This window comes from Notechis scutatus, chromosome 6 (genome assembly GCF_049901735.1).
Source record: "Notechis scutatus isolate UNSWTSFEM ecotype Mainland chromosome 6, rNotScu1.2, whole genome shotgun sequence".
Taxonomy (NCBI): domain Eukaryota; kingdom Metazoa; phylum Chordata; class Lepidosauria; order Squamata; family Elapidae; genus Notechis; species Notechis scutatus.
The window spans coordinates 68,126,533-68,144,299 of NC_142014.1; the positions used below are offsets into that span (position 1 = coordinate 68,126,533).

At 40.4% G+C, this 17,767-nt stretch overlaps 1 protein-coding gene across 31 annotated transcripts in view; it reads right to left on the reverse strand.

Annotated features, from left to right (window-relative positions):
* The window catches only part of MICAL3 (microtubule associated monooxygenase, calponin and LIM domain containing 3), a 216,465-nt gene that overhangs the window by 120,865 nt on the left and 77,833 nt on the right, over positions 1 to 17,767 (reverse strand). For all 31 annotated transcript variants that reach the window (XM_087968628.1, XM_087968658.1, XM_087968656.1 and 28 more), the window contains exon 2: positions 474 to 853. In XM_087968628.1, the coding sequence (XP_087824754.1) occupies positions 474 to 737 (264 nt within the window). In that variant the 5' untranslated portion in view covers positions 738 to 853. The remainder of the gene's footprint in view (positions 1 to 473; positions 854 to 17,767) is intronic.

The window sequence follows — 17,767 nt, forward strand, 5'->3', positions numbered from 1 at the left end:
TCAGGAATTCTGGGAGTTGAAGTTCACAAGTCTTAAACTTGCCAAGTTTGAAGACCCTTGGAATAGATGCAATAGGAACAAACCACCATTTGTAATTATTATTTCACCTATTCATATATAAGCAAAACCATGAGTAACTGCCAATGAAGAGCAATATGTATCAGCTGATTTCGGGCTGTTAATAGAACCCAAACCCACATGAACAAACAGCACAAGCTAGCATAAGCCATCGGGGTTTTTCCTTTTTAAAGATGCCTTCCAAAGCTTCAATTTAATCTAAACATTACACAAGCATTATCCCCCATCTCAGCTGACATAGAACATAGTCCAGCTCAAATTAGTAAAGCATGGACCCATGATGTGGGAAACTAAAGTTTGTTGCTTCAGTTCATCCACACATAATTAGTATAGCGTATGGAAGCCATTCTCACAAGTAGGACTCAAAGAAATGTAAGCCGTTTTTCCATGCTCACCTTCGTGTTGGCGCACACTTTCCCCTTCTTATAGTCTTTGTGGCAGCCCCTCTTATCCAACTTGGCCCAAAGAGCTTTAGCTTTCCAATAACTCAGCTTGGATTTCAGCTTGTGGTAGAAAGTGCGGTAATCCTTGGGCTTCAGCTCCAAATAATCACAGAGCTCTTGAAAGGCTTTCAGAGTCCCTTTGCAGGTCGAAGCCTGGACAAATCGGTCAAAGAGGACATGGGCCTGGTTCATCTTTCCATTAATCCCCTCCTCCATGCTTCCAGTTCGTCCAGGGGTTCCCCCGGCAGCTGATCCGTTCCAGTCTGCCTATCTTCTGGTCCACTATTTTGCTCATCAATAATTGCTTCTTTTATTCCATAAGCATAACTAATCTAGAGAAAGGAAAGGTGGGGGTGGGGGGGAAAGTTTACTAAATAGGCATAGATGAATTTATATCTACATTCAACATCCTGTCATCGGCATTTAAAAAAAAACCCACTCAGCTTCTATCTGCTAAACAGAGGGAAGGGCCCAGAAAGGTCAATTCTGAGTAATAAGACCATATGTTCTGCTTTTTATCACATCCTTAATTTCATTAAGCAGAGATTTCATGTTTCTAGCAAAATAAAGATTAGGAATTCTGTTTTTAAGGAAGGCTTTTAAAACAATGCTTTGTGAGCTCTATCAAGGTTTGTATCATTCATCCACGATTAGAAAATCTACAATGCATTATCTAGCAGTTTTCTCTCTGTGGAAGAGTTAAGCCTCTCTACCTCTTCCTCCAAAATGAAAGCAATAATGCAAAACCCCACAATTATCAATGAAAAGTACACTTCCAAAACAAAAGTGTACTTCTTTTCCTGCTTCTTACTCCACATCTTATTTTGGTCTATAGTTTCGATCTCTGAGCTTATGAGGTTCTGTATTGAAAATAAGCATGGAGCTAAAACATCTACTTCTGCGTAGACTCTACAGTAGTCATTCTGCTGATCCCTGGTACCCTTTCAGGAAGTCACAAAGTCAAGGAAATAACATTTTTCCATTTTAATTTCTTTTTCCCCCCCCAATACTTTATTGCATTTTTTTTTCATTTATACATAATACCATTACTAATTAAACAGTACTGTGACAATATATATATATATATAATACACACACATTTATATATCCTATCCAATCTTTCAATACACACTACTTCACACCCTCATAACTATTATATACATTATTTACATTTCTATTATATGTCTATTGTCAATCCACAAATACCATGTTTGCCATATTGCATTGTATTCCATGTCAGCTTTCACCTTTTAGTTCCATAGTTCATTTTAATTTCTATTATTCATAAATATTGATAGATACAACTCACAAAAAAAAAGCAAAAGTTTTTGGAGACCCTCAATTAATTTTAAGAATGTAAAAGTACCAATAAAGGAGAATATTTGTAGCTCAAGGTTGAAATGAGAGATATTTGGAGTTCTCTGAACTTGGTTGTTTCCTTAAAGGTAAAGGTTCCCCTCGCACATATGTGCTAGTCATTTCCAGCTCTAGGGGCGGTGCTCATCTCTGAAGAGCCAGGCGCTGTTCAAACATCTCCATGGTCATGTGGCAGGCATGACTAAACACTGAAGCGCACGGATCGTCTACGTTACCTTCCCACCAATTTTACCTTCTACTTCACGATTTACCTTCTGTTTTACCTTCTACTTGCAATTCCAAGAATGCTTCCAAACTGCTAGGTTGGCAGAAGCTGGGACAAGTAATGGGAGCTCACACTGTTACGCGGTGCTAGGGATTCGAACCACAGAGTTGGAAGGGACCTTGGAGATCTTCTAGTCCAACCCCCTCTGCTCAGGCGGGAAATTCTATACCATTTCAAAAAAATTGTTATCCAATCGCTTCTTTAAAACTTCCACTGTTGGAGCATTCACAACTTCTGGAGACAAGATATTCCACTGATAAATTGTTATGTCAGGAAATCTCTCCTTAGCTCTAGGTTAGTTCCCTCCTGGATTAGCTTCCATCCATTGCGTCTTGTCCTATCTTGGAGAATGTCCTTCTTCTTGATAGCACTCCTTAGATATTGGAACACAACCATCATGTCACCCCTAATCCTTCTTTTCATTAAGCTAGACATTATAAATTCTATCCAGAAGCATTCATATAATAAACCACCAGCAATACCTTCTTTAGGAATGTACAAGAAAAGAAGGTGTTGCCATAAATGTGGGTTAGTGCTGCTTAATTTTGGTCAGAGCAATTACGATTTACAAACCAACTTCAAATTACAGTTTTATACGGGTTATGACCGATCTTTGAAGTCAGTTTATCTTCAGACATAATGCTTAACTATAGCTACAGAACTATTACAATATATATCTACATATAGCCCCTAACATCGTGAGGCATTTTTTTTTTAATACCATATTTAAGGAATACATTAAAATAGCAGAGGATTCATTGAGCCTCCCAGGCAGAGAAACTTCCACAAATGATGGGGTTGTTATTTGTTCTGGACCAAATTCCCTTCTGACTCGCAATATGTGCCAGTTGAAAAACCAAAGATTATATACATTACAGAGCCAGCAATCCAAATCTACCCACTTAATATGCTTTGAAAACGAGTTACCCATGCTACATATCCCACCCACTTCCTGAAACAAATCCTAGACTAATTACATGACAGATTAGCTATTGCCCATTGTCCAGACATAGAAGTGCAGCTGGATTGAATACATTCCTCAAGCACTACCTTTCCATTGTCCCTTTCCCTCTTTAAAGGCATCAAGATATTGAGGCAGATGAATTTTTTACACACACACACACACACATGAAGGGACCTTATGAAGTAGAAGTAAACCCTGATGTTTTTATTCATCATACCATAACGCATCTTGGCTTTACTTTAGCACAAAGCTCAAACTGGCTTTTGCAGCAAAGGTGGGAAATCTGTAACAAGAGGGCTGCTTGAGTCTAGGATGTGGGAAAGGGTCAAAAAAGTCAAGATCTCTGCAACAGTGCAAAATCTGATCCCTTTGTTGCATGTGTCACATATTCACATACAAAAAGGGTGAGGCTTCAACTGCTTGGGTACCTCATAACTTTCTAGATGACCCTAGCTTGAGGACTATAGAGCCATCTCTGACAAGCACTGAAAATCTGTGGTTTTCTAGCATTCTGAGTCAGGAAACATGTGAAAACTATATTATAGGTCTTAAAATGTCCCCATTTATCTGTATTTACTTCCTTTGTTCATGTTTATGTTTATACCTATACTTGTTATCTTGTACATGTTTGACGAACCAATAAAATATAACAATAAAAAATAAAAAAAAATAGTCTCGGAGAAACTTTAGAAAGCTCTAGCCACTCCCCCCCCAATCTCTGGAAGATAAAAGCAAAAAAAATTTAAGTTCTCCATCTGCGTAATGATCCCACCCACGATGGGTGTCAGACTTCTCTGAAATATGTGGCCTGCAGCTACCAAACAGTTGCCCATCCTTGCTTTAGGTTTCAACATTACAGTATTTGTAAACCAAATCACTATGGTTGATAGGGTTGACTAGGGCTTAAAAATCCTGGTTCACGTTCACACAAAGGCAGCACTATGTTCCTTTATCAGAGCGCCTCTGGCACATCTTTTTTCCTGCAAAGTTACTCAGTAAAACCTAATGTATACAAAAAGCAAATGCCTAAAGTTGTGCAAAGCATTCAAAAGGGCTCTTTCAAAAGGCACCTCTTTTTGAAGCATTAAAGCACCTGCATCCTTTTAAAGCTTCATATGATATTTAGTAACTTTTCTTGGTTATCTCCACATCTGTGTCCCGGGTGCAAAATAACCCTTCCATAAGGACTCCCAGGCAAGTGAAGTAGTTCTGCATGTCCATGCATATATAAGAAAAGGCAACCAGAGACAACTTTTAAAGCAGCCATATAAAGTGTGTAAAGATACAGCTGTGTTAATGCTGTGAATAAAACTGCTCAATTGCATTGCCATGCTCTGCAAAGCTTGTTTTTCAACGGCTCTGTATAGCAGTTATCACAATAAACCCACTAACTAATAAATGAGAAAAAAAAAAAATAACATCAGCTATCTGTTTCCTCTCTTCTAGTAATTGCTTATAATCTAAGATAAAAACTCACTTTGAATTGTTTTTAAAAAATATATAAACATGAACCAATAATTATTACTGTTTAATAACAACAATAATGAACAACTCTGGGTAAGTATTCTAAATTTTCTGATCCATATTAAAGAATGTGTCTTCCCAGCAACCCTATCTGCATGTACTGCCAAACCTCTTTAGTGTGTCAAGTTACACTTAGGCCCTTCTACTACAGCTTAAACACTTTATGTATTAATAGAACCATAAACCAAAGAACACTCAGCAATTAAGTACCAAATCTACAGACCAAATTCAACACTACATTTAGCACATCTATATCCCCTCCTATATCTTCGTTTTGAGAAAAAGGGGAAATGACACTTTGCCTAACCTGGATTCCATAATAAGGTGTATATCAGAAGTCTCCAAACTTGGCAACTTTAAGACTTGCAGACTTCAACTCCCAAAGTTCCTCAGCAAGCAAAGCTGGCTGGAGAACTCTGGGAGTTGAAGTCCACAAGTCTTAAAGTTGCCACATTCGGGGTCCCCTGGTGTATGTAAACAATTTCAAAGGAGGTTAAAACAGAAAGCCCTGGAATTCTTCTCATCTCAGAAAGCCGAGTCTTCAATAGAAGTGTTTTCAGCTCATTCTTTACTTTTGTGATCCACTGACCAACTGAGGCTAAACCTTTCAGACATCTGTGGAAATGAACTCTAGAAAAAAAAAACTCTGCCAAAAGAAATCTGATCATCTTTACAGACAACACTGGCTCCTTTGGCTAAACATGGAGATGAGCACCGTTCCGTAAAGTCGGACATGACTGGACAGGGGAAATCTATATCCTTCTTTTTTTGCTGGTCTAGTACTCAAAGCTTTGCATTGTGCAAACCTCAACGGGGCTATCAAGAATTCCAGAAAAAGGATTGGAAATCCTGTTAGTGGGAAAACTAACTGTAATATACAACCTATCCACCATAATTTCCATTCTCCTCCCAAGAGGAGGCACCCTCCCTTCCCCTTGAATCCCCAGGGGCAGGAAGTGAGATGGGAGGGAGACACATCTGCCAAGTTTCCAAGGTACTGCTTATGCGTGTCTGGGCTGGATGTTACTCTGAGCCTGCAACACCTTGTATACTTTGTCCTAGCACTGACTCACAGCCTCTACATATTGCTTGGTCTCTGCCAGGGTTGTCAAACTCGATTTCATTGAGGGCGCTGCACCAGGTTTATGTTTGATCTCCATGGCCAGTTCAACGTCACTTATGTCAGGGGCGTCTGTGGCGTCTGAGTGCTCCACCAGTGAAACGGGTTCCTGAGTTCTGTTTTCGGCTGCCACGGCCTCCTCCAGCCCTCTGCCAGCAAAAACGGAACTCGGGAAGGCCGCACACAGCTGTCCTGAGCTCTTTTTTCACTGGCAGAAGCACCACAGGCCAGTCCTTCGCTGTTTCCAAGGTGGACCCACAGGCCAGATCTAAGTACTCCGTGGGCCTGATCTGGGCCCCAGGCTTTGAGTTTGACATCCCTGGTCTATGCATTGGAGAAGAGGAAGAAAGGAAAGGAAGGGAACAGATGGATTTTTAATCTGTGAGGAAAGACGCAGAGAAAAAGCCTTTCCCCCTGTACAACGGCTAGTAAGTACTTGTCCTTGACTCATGACTCCATCTGCCTCTCGGGTTCCAGAACAAAAGGAAGTACCAACAAAAGACTATATATATAATACATGAGGACAGACAACAAAAAGTCCCTAAATGATTACTGCCAATCAGGTGTTGTTGTTCTTCCCAGGATAAAACAGCTGTGTTTTGCACTTGACATACTTAAGGGAAAGGCAGAATATTAACCTTTCTCCACACGAATCTACTCAACACGTAACACTCTGCAAGCAGCATATGGAGAATTGCTATAACAGAGTCACCCAGGTTAAGAAGTGAAAGGATCAATATATTTTTTATTTATTTATTTGTCAATTGCTTACAAGATAATAGGTATAAGTATAAACACGAGTAAGAATACAGGAAATAAGTATGAATAAATGGGGACAGTAGGACAGGGACGGTAGGCACGATTGTACATATATAGTCTTAGAAGCCTGCTGGACAGTTTCTGACATAAAGCAAAGAGGTTGGGTCAGAGGCCCATAGCATTCTAGTGAGATCATTCGTAATAGAGTAGCAGGGATCAAAGAAAGGCCACTTTCCATTCACTCCTCAACAGAATAAAAACATCTATGCCACTAATGTGCTTCTTTCCTTTTGTTTCGGAGAGCTGTTTTGAAACACCTTTTTAATCCTTTGGTGCGCTGATATCAAAAGATTCCCAGTTGCAAAGGGCAAGGCCACCAGGCAGCCCATGAAAAGTTTTCTCCTTCCACTTCTCTATGATAGCTTTGTGAATTATAACTATGGCAGATGTGCTGCATATAATCACTAGGAGGGGAAGAAAAGAGGAATGTACTGTAAACTATCCATAATTATCAGAGAGAATCTTGCAGTCTGCCAGAAGTAATGTATTTTTTTTAACACTTATATAAACAAACACAAAGCCAATTCAAGAGGCTCAAAATCATGAGGACACCCATGCCTTGAAAGCTGAACTATGTAAACCACAAGTCAGGCCTGCTCAGATGTTATGTTGCCTAAGAGGATGTACAGAAAGACACATCTTAGTTGAGTTCTACAACAAACACAAGAGAGAATAATGGCAAGAAGAAAATTATATGGAGACCTTGGTGCTCTCTGAGCTTGGTTGTTTTCTCACAGACGTTTCATCGCCCAACTAGCTAACACATTCGGTACTAGCAGGGATTGGGGTCTTCTAGTCCACCCCTGCTTTGGCAGGAAACCCTACACCACTTCAGACAAATGGTTATCCAATCGCTTCTTAAAAACTTCCAGTGTTGGAGCATTTACAACTTCTGGAGGAAAGTTGTTCCACTGATTAATTGTTCTAACTGTCAGGAAATTTCTCCTTAGTTCATGTTGGAGTATTGTTTTCTTCTTGGTAGTTTCTTGATTAGAGTTTCTTTTATCTGATTTGGCAGTTCTTTGATTGGGTCTACTCATTGATTGTTGGTCTGGTATTCATCCTGATGTTAATCCTAGCTGATCTGGGTGTTGATGATGAATCCCTACCAGATCTATACTTTTGGTTATATGAATGAGAGTACTATAATTTCTAGACACTGCATTATAATCTTACTTTGAATTCTGAGAGTGGTAATCCCATGGATGTTCCTCTAATCTGTTGGTATATTTGTCTGTTGTAAAAAGGGAAAAAAGACCAGAACTCCTTTTCACCAGCAATTAACACCCAGATGCAGTATATCAAATAGTAAATAACAGTCTTACCAAGGCACTACCAAGAAAAAAATCACTCTCAGCAACACTGACAGGGCAACCCACTGAATATAAACAGAGAGAAACACCACTCTCTTCTACCACTGAAGATGTTATCTAGCTGGGTAATAAAACGTCTGCAAGAAAACAATCAAGTTAACAAGTTAACCAAGGACTCCACAATTCAGCCCTGAGCTGCAAATACTATATAAATTACATGTAAGCTAACCCAACTGTTCATGTAAAATTAATTAAAATGACCAATATTTATCAAACATCATCATGAATCCTACTAACAATAAGTACAGCATTGTTTCTTAACTTCAACAGTTTAATACTGAGTCTTTTAACTCTGACTCTTAGTTTCCACTTGCAAAGTTTAACCTTGTTTTTCATTACATTTTAACTGTGCTTTAAATCATGTTTTTATATTATTTTATTGTGTTGTCTGTATACCTCCCAATGTCACTTTAGGTAAAATGGCTGGTGTAGAAATTCAATCAATAAACAAAATAAATGTAAAAATGCCATGCAGTTCCATATCATTTTTAATATTGGAAAAGAGAAGCTAACAGATGAGTTAGCTAAAAGGTTATGTTTTCCATTTTATTTAAATTTACACTATGGAACCACTTATCGTAATTATTAATAATGACAAATAAAATAGAATGTGATTTTTAAAGAAACAAAAACACGCAACACACTAGAGAGGTTAGAAGATTTTGGTCAAGTCAACCCTAAAACATGATTTTGAATCTGTCAAATCATACAACTTAACTGTATGATTTTGGATCTGTCACTTTTTCAAGGAGGACTGCTATGCTATCAGAATAAAATGAGACTTAATCATGTATGGAGATCATAGTTGTCTTAGAAGAAAATGAAAGAAAAATATAACCAATAAATAAATAATCTAATAGCATCAAGAGCAAATTAAAGCAATCAGCAATAAGTTGCTTCAGGAAAGAATCTCAAAACATTGGTATCACAACTGAAAAAGCCCTGCGTATCAAATTAATAAATAACAAATGTTTCCTATGGCAGGATTACACAACACCTAACATATTCGATATTCATCCTTAGGACATTTCACAATGTCGCTTCAGCAAGACACAGGGCTGGCTTAAATTCAGTGTTTTCTGTGGAACACTTTTCATTATTAAATGCCAACCTGGTACCCTCTGGAAGTATTGGCTTTCAAGTCTCCAAATTCCCGGCTGTTGGAAATTATGGGAAACCAGTTGTTAAATCCTGGAGGCAGAGGTTTTTCCTCTATCAAAACTTTAAGCGTGAATTGTTTAACCAATGTTGCTGAAAAAATAAAGTACACTTCAGAAATGGGTTGAAAGGTGGTCTCATTCTTCAGTCACTTACTGGCAGTGTTCACTAAGCTAAGAAAGGAAAAAACATATAGTAAGGACACAGCTTGTTTCCCTTCTTCCTGCCCCCCTTTTCAGAAGAGTAGGTAAAGAACTTTGGACATATAATTTGGTAACAATTTTGGGTACCATAAACCAAAGCAGTATGGATGATTTGGAAAAAGAGGAGAAAGCAGGACTGAGCAACAGTATGAATCAGAATCCTGAATGTTTACACTGCAACTGAGCAAGCCAGAATTCAGTTTATTCTTATATGAAAGCACAGCTATTACTTCTTTCAATGTATTACCCACAATGGCACGTGGCAGCTTTCCAGCAAATGGATGGAAAAATGTGGAAAGTTCCTACAATGAATATCCAGTTCAAACAGGCTGAACATGTAGGTGTGGCCACCTAGCCATCTTTCCATTTATGTAGGAAGAACATCAAAAGCTTCTGAACTGTGTGTTGAGTTTCCTTCCAATTTTTATACAACAGAAGAGAACAGGTGATCTTTGCCAACTCTGTTGTGGACTCTGTGCCTGGAGGCTCATTTTGACCTGCTTGCATGAGTCACATTCTAAGTAATCATAACCATGATATGCACACAAACACTGTGCTGATCCCTTCAAGAAAAAAAAAAGGGTGGGGGGAGCTACCAAGAGTTAGGACATCTCTAGATGCTAGATGTTGCCTTATAAGAGCACATGGAAATCAGTTAGGGAGCTAAAAATAAATACAGAAAAAAAATATTTTCTTCTAAGTGCACCAAGAAATAGACTTGGACTGCCGTTAAAAACTTCACTCCTGAAATGGGTCTGGAACAGTGAACTAAGAAACCCCTGCAGTTGAAAATTTCATTACTGTTCATTACTAAGTTCTAGTCCCTCCCTCTGGAGAATTAGACTGCCAATTTTAAGTACACGTATAGGGAGCATTACAGATTTGAATGCTACTTGCGAAGTAGATCCCATGATCTCAATGAAAGGGGGAAGATCACATGATAGATGCTTTGTTGTGGTTAAAGCGTTCAGTTGCTTCTGACAGAGCTGTGGTCAGCAGCTCTTCAGCATGTCCCAAGATCCATAACCAGGAGAATGTTCCTGTCCACCCTCCAAATTTCCTTCATAAACACTGTCCAACCTGCAAATTTCCTTCACGCATTTCACATTTCCTCCACAAAACGATGTCAGCATCCTAGGGAGATGCCTCTGGGTTAATTTTCCTTGCTAACATGCTGCATTTCTACTTGCAAGATTTCACTGTTTTCAATATGGCAAGCTTTGATATGATGGAGCCAGGACTTTCACAGATGCAGCTTAGGAGAGCAATCTGAAGAAAGAATAATTGCAACCAGACTGCCTTCCATAGAAGACCTGCATATTTGAGCAGATCAAAAGGAGGGCTGAGAAGTTATCTGCAGACCTCTCACATCCTGGACATAAGCTGTTCCAACTTGCCCCTCAGGGCAACACTACAGCATTGCGGGCCAAAACAACTAGACACAGGGACAGTTTTTTCCCTTTAGGCCAGGGGTCTTCAAACTTGACAGCTTTAAGACTTGTGAACTTCAATTCCCAGAATTCCTCCTCCAGTCATGTTAGCTCAGGAATTCTGGGAGTTGAAGTCCACAAGTCTTAAACTTGCTAAGTTTGAAGACCCTTGCTTAAACTTAGTTGAACACCTAATTCTCACAGTACTGTATAATGTCAATATGTATTTACCCTTATAGTATGGCTGTAGTATTATTATTTATCATTCTTATTTACCCTTCTTACTCCCCTCCCTGATTATTTTTATTCTGTTGCTTTGCATGTACACTGAGAGCTTTTGAGCTGGAGACAAATTCCTCATGCGTCTAATCCCACTTGGCCAAATGAAGTATTCTGTTCTGTTCTGTTCTGTTCAATTCAATTCACTTTATGATGTCTAAAGATTACAGGAGACAGAGTGCAAATAGCTATATTAAGGGAGGCTATTTCAGCCTTTTCGTTTCTCACACTATCCACATTTCTATTAGCCAAGATTCATTCTTGGTATCTGGCCTTTAAATAGGTATTTTTGCCATGATATTTTTTGCACAGAAAAGAGGTGCAATGCATTTTTACAAGATTGCATGCAATCTTCCTAAAGGAAATCAACTCTGACTGTTCTTTGGAAGGACAGATGCTGAAGCTGAAGCTCAAATGCTTTGGCCACAAAATGAGAAGAGAGGACTCCTTGGAAATGACCCTGATGTTAGGAAAGATGGAAGACAAAAAGAAAAGAACAGCAGAGGATGAGATAATTAGATAGCGTCACTGACGAAATGAACATGAATTTGGGCAATGTTTGGGAGACAGTGGAGCAGTGGTGGTATTCTACCGGTTGGAGCCAGTAGCGCCGATGAGCAGCGGAGACCAAACTGGTTCTCTCCAATGTTCTGCTGTTGGGTCCACCAGCCATCCCGGGCTCCCATGTTAACCTTTATTCCCTGCTTTTGAAGCGCAGCTGCTTTGCACGGCACAGCAGATTGCCACGTAGCAGCTGCTGAAGCGACATTGAGAGTGCAGGATTGCAGGAGGTGAGTCAGAAAGCTTCTGCGCCTGCGTAAAGTGCGTGTTTGGCACGGGCACACATGCAAAGCACGCTCAAGCCACGCCCACCAAACTGGTGGTAAAAATATTTGAAACGCACCACTGCAGTGGAGAATAGGGGGCCCTGTCGTGCTATGGCCCATGGGGTCGAAAGAGTTGGACACAATTTAGTGACTAAATTTTCCCGATTAGTTATTTGAATACTGGAAAACCATACCCGCCACCCATCCATGCAGTTGGCACTCTACAAAAGAGCTCTGAAAACTGGCTGCTTCCCCAGCCTTTTGATTAACGTGGGTTGTGGATCCCGTTTTTTTTTTATGGCTGGGGTTTTTTTTATATATCATTTGGTGGTGTTTTTCTTTTAAACTGCATGGCACGATTGCTTTTACTATGTACTGCCTGGAGTCATTGCGGAATTGAGTGGCCTAATTAATTAAAGAGTATTTTCCCCCTGAGTGGGTTTTTAATTTATTTCCGTTTAAATCAATCCCAGCCTGAACTTACAGTCTTCTCTACAGTTCCGCCATGCTTTTATCCTTGCTTTACAAAAGTGATTATTTTCTATCCTGGCTGTTAATCAGTATGCCATGTATGAACTTAAAAGAAAATAGTAGCTAGATTCAAGCTGAGCTTGGCTCCTAATGAATATATGGTCACAACCGCACAGTTTTCTTGGCAACAGTTCTAGTATTTTTTCTGGGATATGTTTCAACTTCCTAGCCTAGTCTCTAGCCAGGTATTCCCCAGAATCTTCTAAATGCTAAATAGGCCCAGCCCTGCTATCTTTCAAGACCAGACATGGTCTGCCAGGCGATGCCATCTGCTGAGATAAAAGGCAACCAATCCCATCCAGGAGAGGGCAGTCACACCTATGTACAAGTAAAAGTAGTAAGTAATAATTTCACAAACAGAGATCAGAGAGGCAACAAAGTTCCAGTTAACAGCAACAAAAGGGACAATCTATTGACATGAACTACTCAAATCATACTCCATTTTTCTTTTTATTCCAGTGCAACTTACAAATAATAACAAACACAATGTACAAAACAGAACTAAAGTAATACAATTAAAATCAATGAATAAGGTAACTGACAACTAAACACTTTGAGAAAAATGTATTTTCACTACCTTCCTAGTTGATGAGACAGGAGAAGCCAAAGAAAATCCTTTAGGAAGCCTACTCAATAGCCCGAGAGCCATAAAGAAGAAGGCCTTTTCTTGTGTACAGCAATAGCACTCAGACTTATATACCACTTTATAGTGCTTTACAGCCCTCTCTAAGCAGTTTACAGAGTCAGCATATTGCCCCCAACAATTTGGATCCTCATTTTACCCACCTCGGAGTCAACCTTGAGCCTAGTGAGATTCAATCTGCCAAATTGCAGTAGGAGTAGCTTGCAGTACTGCACTCTAACCACTGCGCCACCAATATAAGTATCCTATAGATGAGCTTCTGGCACTGTGGATGTTCTTCTGGTCTCAGTAACCAAACAGCTCATAAAATTAGAAGTGGTCTGGAAGATAATCAGTGCCTAAGCCATTTCAACACCAGGGATCTTCAAACTTGATAGTTTTAAGACTTGTGGACCTCAACTCCCAGAATTCCTCCTCCAATCATGTTAGCTCAGGAATTTTGGGAGTTGAAGTCCACAAGTCTTAAACTTGCCAAGTTTGACGACTCTTATTCAACACCAACATCTTCAATTGTGTTCAGTAAGTAGTGCTGATCTTTCAGTAGACATTATTTGATCTCTGTATTTTGCACTAGTCAGCAGTCTAACCCATGTAACGAATATATACTTAGTTTGTAACTAACACATGGGTAAGTGTTAACCAGTCCTAACAGTCCAGAAGAATTGCACTAGATGTAAAAAACAACAACTCTTCACTATGAATTACAACCTGCAAAGCATGACAACTGAAAATATTCTCACATTGCAAATCTACTTCTTTGGGGGAAATGCAGACCCGTCCAGAACAAGCTAAGTTCGCAATTAGCTTTTCTCTTACTTACAGCACACCATTGCCTTTAGTTTCAAGCTTGTCCTTTCCCAACCACTTTGTTTTCACAATTAGGCAATGATCAAGAATACAGGTTGCTTCTGTGAAGTTACAAGGTAGACAGCAGTAGATTTGGGTGTCACCAGCACATTAATAATACCCCAAGCTCCAAACTTCTGCAAGTTAAACAGCAGATAAGACAAGATAGAAGAACCCCCACAGAATGCCATAGATCAACAATCTATATGTTTTATTAGTCCACCATCTTCTGGTGGCACATCCCAACTGAAGGGCCAGAACCCCTGCAAAAGAGGGCCTCTAAGGTCCAACCCAGCTAGATGGCCCAGAAAAATACCATATTCAATAGTATGGGTAAGTTACAGAGTTCAGCACACAATATATTTAGTCACCCATGCCCTGATCACCTCCTGATTCGATTACTGCAACATGCTCTCCATGGGATTGCCCGGGACCACCTGGAAACTTCAACTGGTCCAGAACACAGCAACACACACACAATAATGGAGTGCAGCTCTGTTGCCTGAGCTGCTGTGGTTTTGTTTCTTTCTGGGTACAATTCAAGGTGTTGCTCATCATCTGTAAAGTCCTATATGGCACAGGGCCAGGCTACTTGTGGGATCACTTTTCCGTAAGAACATCTACCCATCCAACCAGGTCAGATAGGATGGACACAGTCCTGGTTCTCAAAATATTATCCCCTAATGGGAGCTAGGAAGTGTGCCTTTTCTGTGGCAACCACTGCCTATGTGGAACATCTTGTCCCCTGAGGTTTGTCAGCCCCCCACTCTTTTAGCCTTCCATTCAGTCTTAAAGACCTGGCTTTCCCCTCACGTGTTGGAAGATTATAAACAATGATATGTTTGCCTGGACTGGCACCAGATATCTTTTTTTACTTTGCTAAATGTTTTATGTTTTGAGTGTATTTTACTGCCGTTAAAATGATTTTATTGGGAGACGCCCAGAGTTGTCTGAAAGATGGGCAGCCATATAAATATTTTAAATAAAACAAACAAATGTATGTTTTCCAACTTTTGCTAGAGTTGATTGTCTTTTCCCTTGCCAGGTCTCTTTAATAGTTGACAAATCAATGCTTTCATCCAGCATTGAATTCTGGATGTTTTATGAGCAACTGACCCGACATTGAAAAGTAGGAACTTCAGTCTGAAGGATTCACTGTCTCTATTCCCTAAGTTTCCTTGGTTAAGCTCAACCTGAAGGGATAAGGGGGGGGCCAACCACTTAGCCCATCCCATTCCCTGCAGCAGCCACATTACAATCTCTAATTATCTCTCTCTTTGCCAGTTCTTACTCTACCAGATAAGTGCACTAACATACCAGGAATCAAAATACTTGTGCTAAGAGCCTGACTCCATTAAAAGATCCCGAGCCCCATCATAGTGAGGGATAACATTACCATTTTAGGCAACTTTAAAAGCATTTAAGGCATCTGTATTCTTTATAACAACTTCCACCGGACTTAGTGCAAAAGAAATGAGACGGAGAAATATTGACTTGATTTGAGGCATGGCTTATTAAGCCATTAAGGCATGGCTTATTAATTATGACAGCAATTGTCAACTGTGGCTTACATGATTAGATTCACATATAATATTAATCCCAAACAAAGCAGATCGCACAAAGACCAAGATTCATCTGGGAACTACTGGCTTCCCTAAGGCTACCTGTTTAAATTAGAAAGGTGAAACCTCAAGAAAATAAGGTGTAATTAACTAATTTTCTCCAGCTGCATATTCAGCACACAATTCAGGTATATGATGATGATTGGGCTAATTGCCATTATCTCATTCCTTAAATGCACTCACAGGTTAAACCCATAAAGCAACCTGAATTACACGATCCTCCGAATGCATCTTGAAGACCAAGTGATAGCATCTCTCTCACACACTTTGTTTATTCCAGTTTTGGATTATTAAATCTACAGCCACACCAAATCAACTATCTAAACATCCATCCATCTCTGTTCCCTTTATTTATTTATTTTAAAAACAGCAATGCCATCATGGAAACCAGAAGATCAAGCAAAGCAATTAGGAACAAATTTGCTGGGCTTTTACATTCAACGCTCCACACTCTTTCAAGTCAACCACACTTTACCACGTCCTCCTCAGTGGTGGGAGAGACCAAGAATTCCAGAACACAAATCTTGTTTTGTTAGGTTGGTGCTGTATCAATCCGCCCCTGTCTGCCAAGGCAGATTATAAAGCTTCGTTAGCCGGGTTAACAAAACAAATTATTTTCCCATGAAGCACTCTCGTAGGACTGGCAAGGGCCCATGCAGTTTCTCTTTGGAAATTGCTTGCTGCAATTTCTTGTGCAAACAGCACTCTATAGAAGCCCTGACCTAGATTTGGCAAAAGTTACAGCTGATTGTGACCAGAGTTTCTGCTTCAGAGGACAGCTACCAGCACTTAAAAAAGCAACTGGGCAGCATGTTCTCCTCCCAGCTTAGACACCTGACTCCTACTTGAGGCTAGAAGTAACTTTCATTCATTCAGAGGGACTTGCCTCAAGACATCAGATCTGTCTATAACAGTGATGGGGAACATTTTTTGTTGTGGTGTGCTGAAAGCGCGCACGCCAGCCCCACAATGCAATGCGTCCTGCCCCACCTGTGCATGGGTATGCAACACCCCCGCCCTGCCCCCTTACCTGCACTACGCATACACATGCACATGCCTCCCAGCTGATTTTTGGCCCGTTTGAGGCCGTTTTCGCCCTCCTGGACGCTTGAAGGAAGCCTCTGCAGCCTTAGGAGGCTGAAAAACGGGCCTTCCGGAAATACCGGAAGTGTCCATTCTCAGCCTCCGGAGGGCCTCTGGAGCCCGAGGGAGGCTGTTTTCACCCTCCCTCTGCAGCCTTGGGAGGGTGAAAAGTGGGCCTTCTGGAAATACCAGAAGTGCCGAAACGGGCCCGTTTTCAGCCTCCTGAGGCTGCAGAGGCTTCCCTTGAGCCTCCGGGACAGCGAAAACTGCCTCAAACAGGCCGAAAATCAACTGGGAGGCGTGCGCAGTGCAGTTAAGTTTAGTTAGGGCTCATATGCCTGCACAAATGGCTCTGTGTGCCACAGGTTTGCCATCACAGGTCTATAAGCTAGAAAAATAAATAAAAATTTAGAACCAGGAGCTAATAAAATCCTATTAGGAAATCAATTTTGTCAGGAGCTGGTAACAAGATTAGAAGTGTTGCTGTTCCTGCCTGCAGGCATCTTCCAGGATGCATCATCTGTCCTTGGAACCACCAGCAGATCCAAGCTAGGACGCCTCCACAGTGGAAGGCTTGTTAGAAGTGGAATGGGTATTGCAGGTTAAGAAACTTAAAAGGGAGTTAGGAATTTTATTTAAAACAGCCAAACCTCACTCCTGGCAAGGATAAGAATGGAAGAGTAAGGAACAAGAACAGCCCTTTAATGGACTTCCAAAACCTTTTTTCCCCCCTCTCACAACATCAAATCAAGGATTTTATGGAGCTGAGGAAATAGGCCACAATCCATTCCACCTGCAATCTTTACAGATGCAAGGGGCGAAGTTGAGAGAGAAAGGCCAACTTAAGTGAAACTGCTAAATTTGATTATTTCATTATTTATTCAGTTACTTTTCTAGAGACTTGCACATAAATGCAGGCAGTTCTTGTTTAGCAACCCACAATTAGGACCTGCAACTACATAATTAAGCAATGAGGCTGTTAAGTGGAAAATCACGTGACCTTGACTGTGCTTCCTTTTCTCTCCCCCGCAACCCCCCCATTCGAAATACTCGCCCTTCCTCCACTGGGATAATTAGCAAAAAGGAAATTAATATTTGTATTCACAATCATTGGAGAGGAAGAGATTATAAGAGAACAAGCAGGTCCACAATGGGAAACACACTGGGCTGTCTGCATAGTGC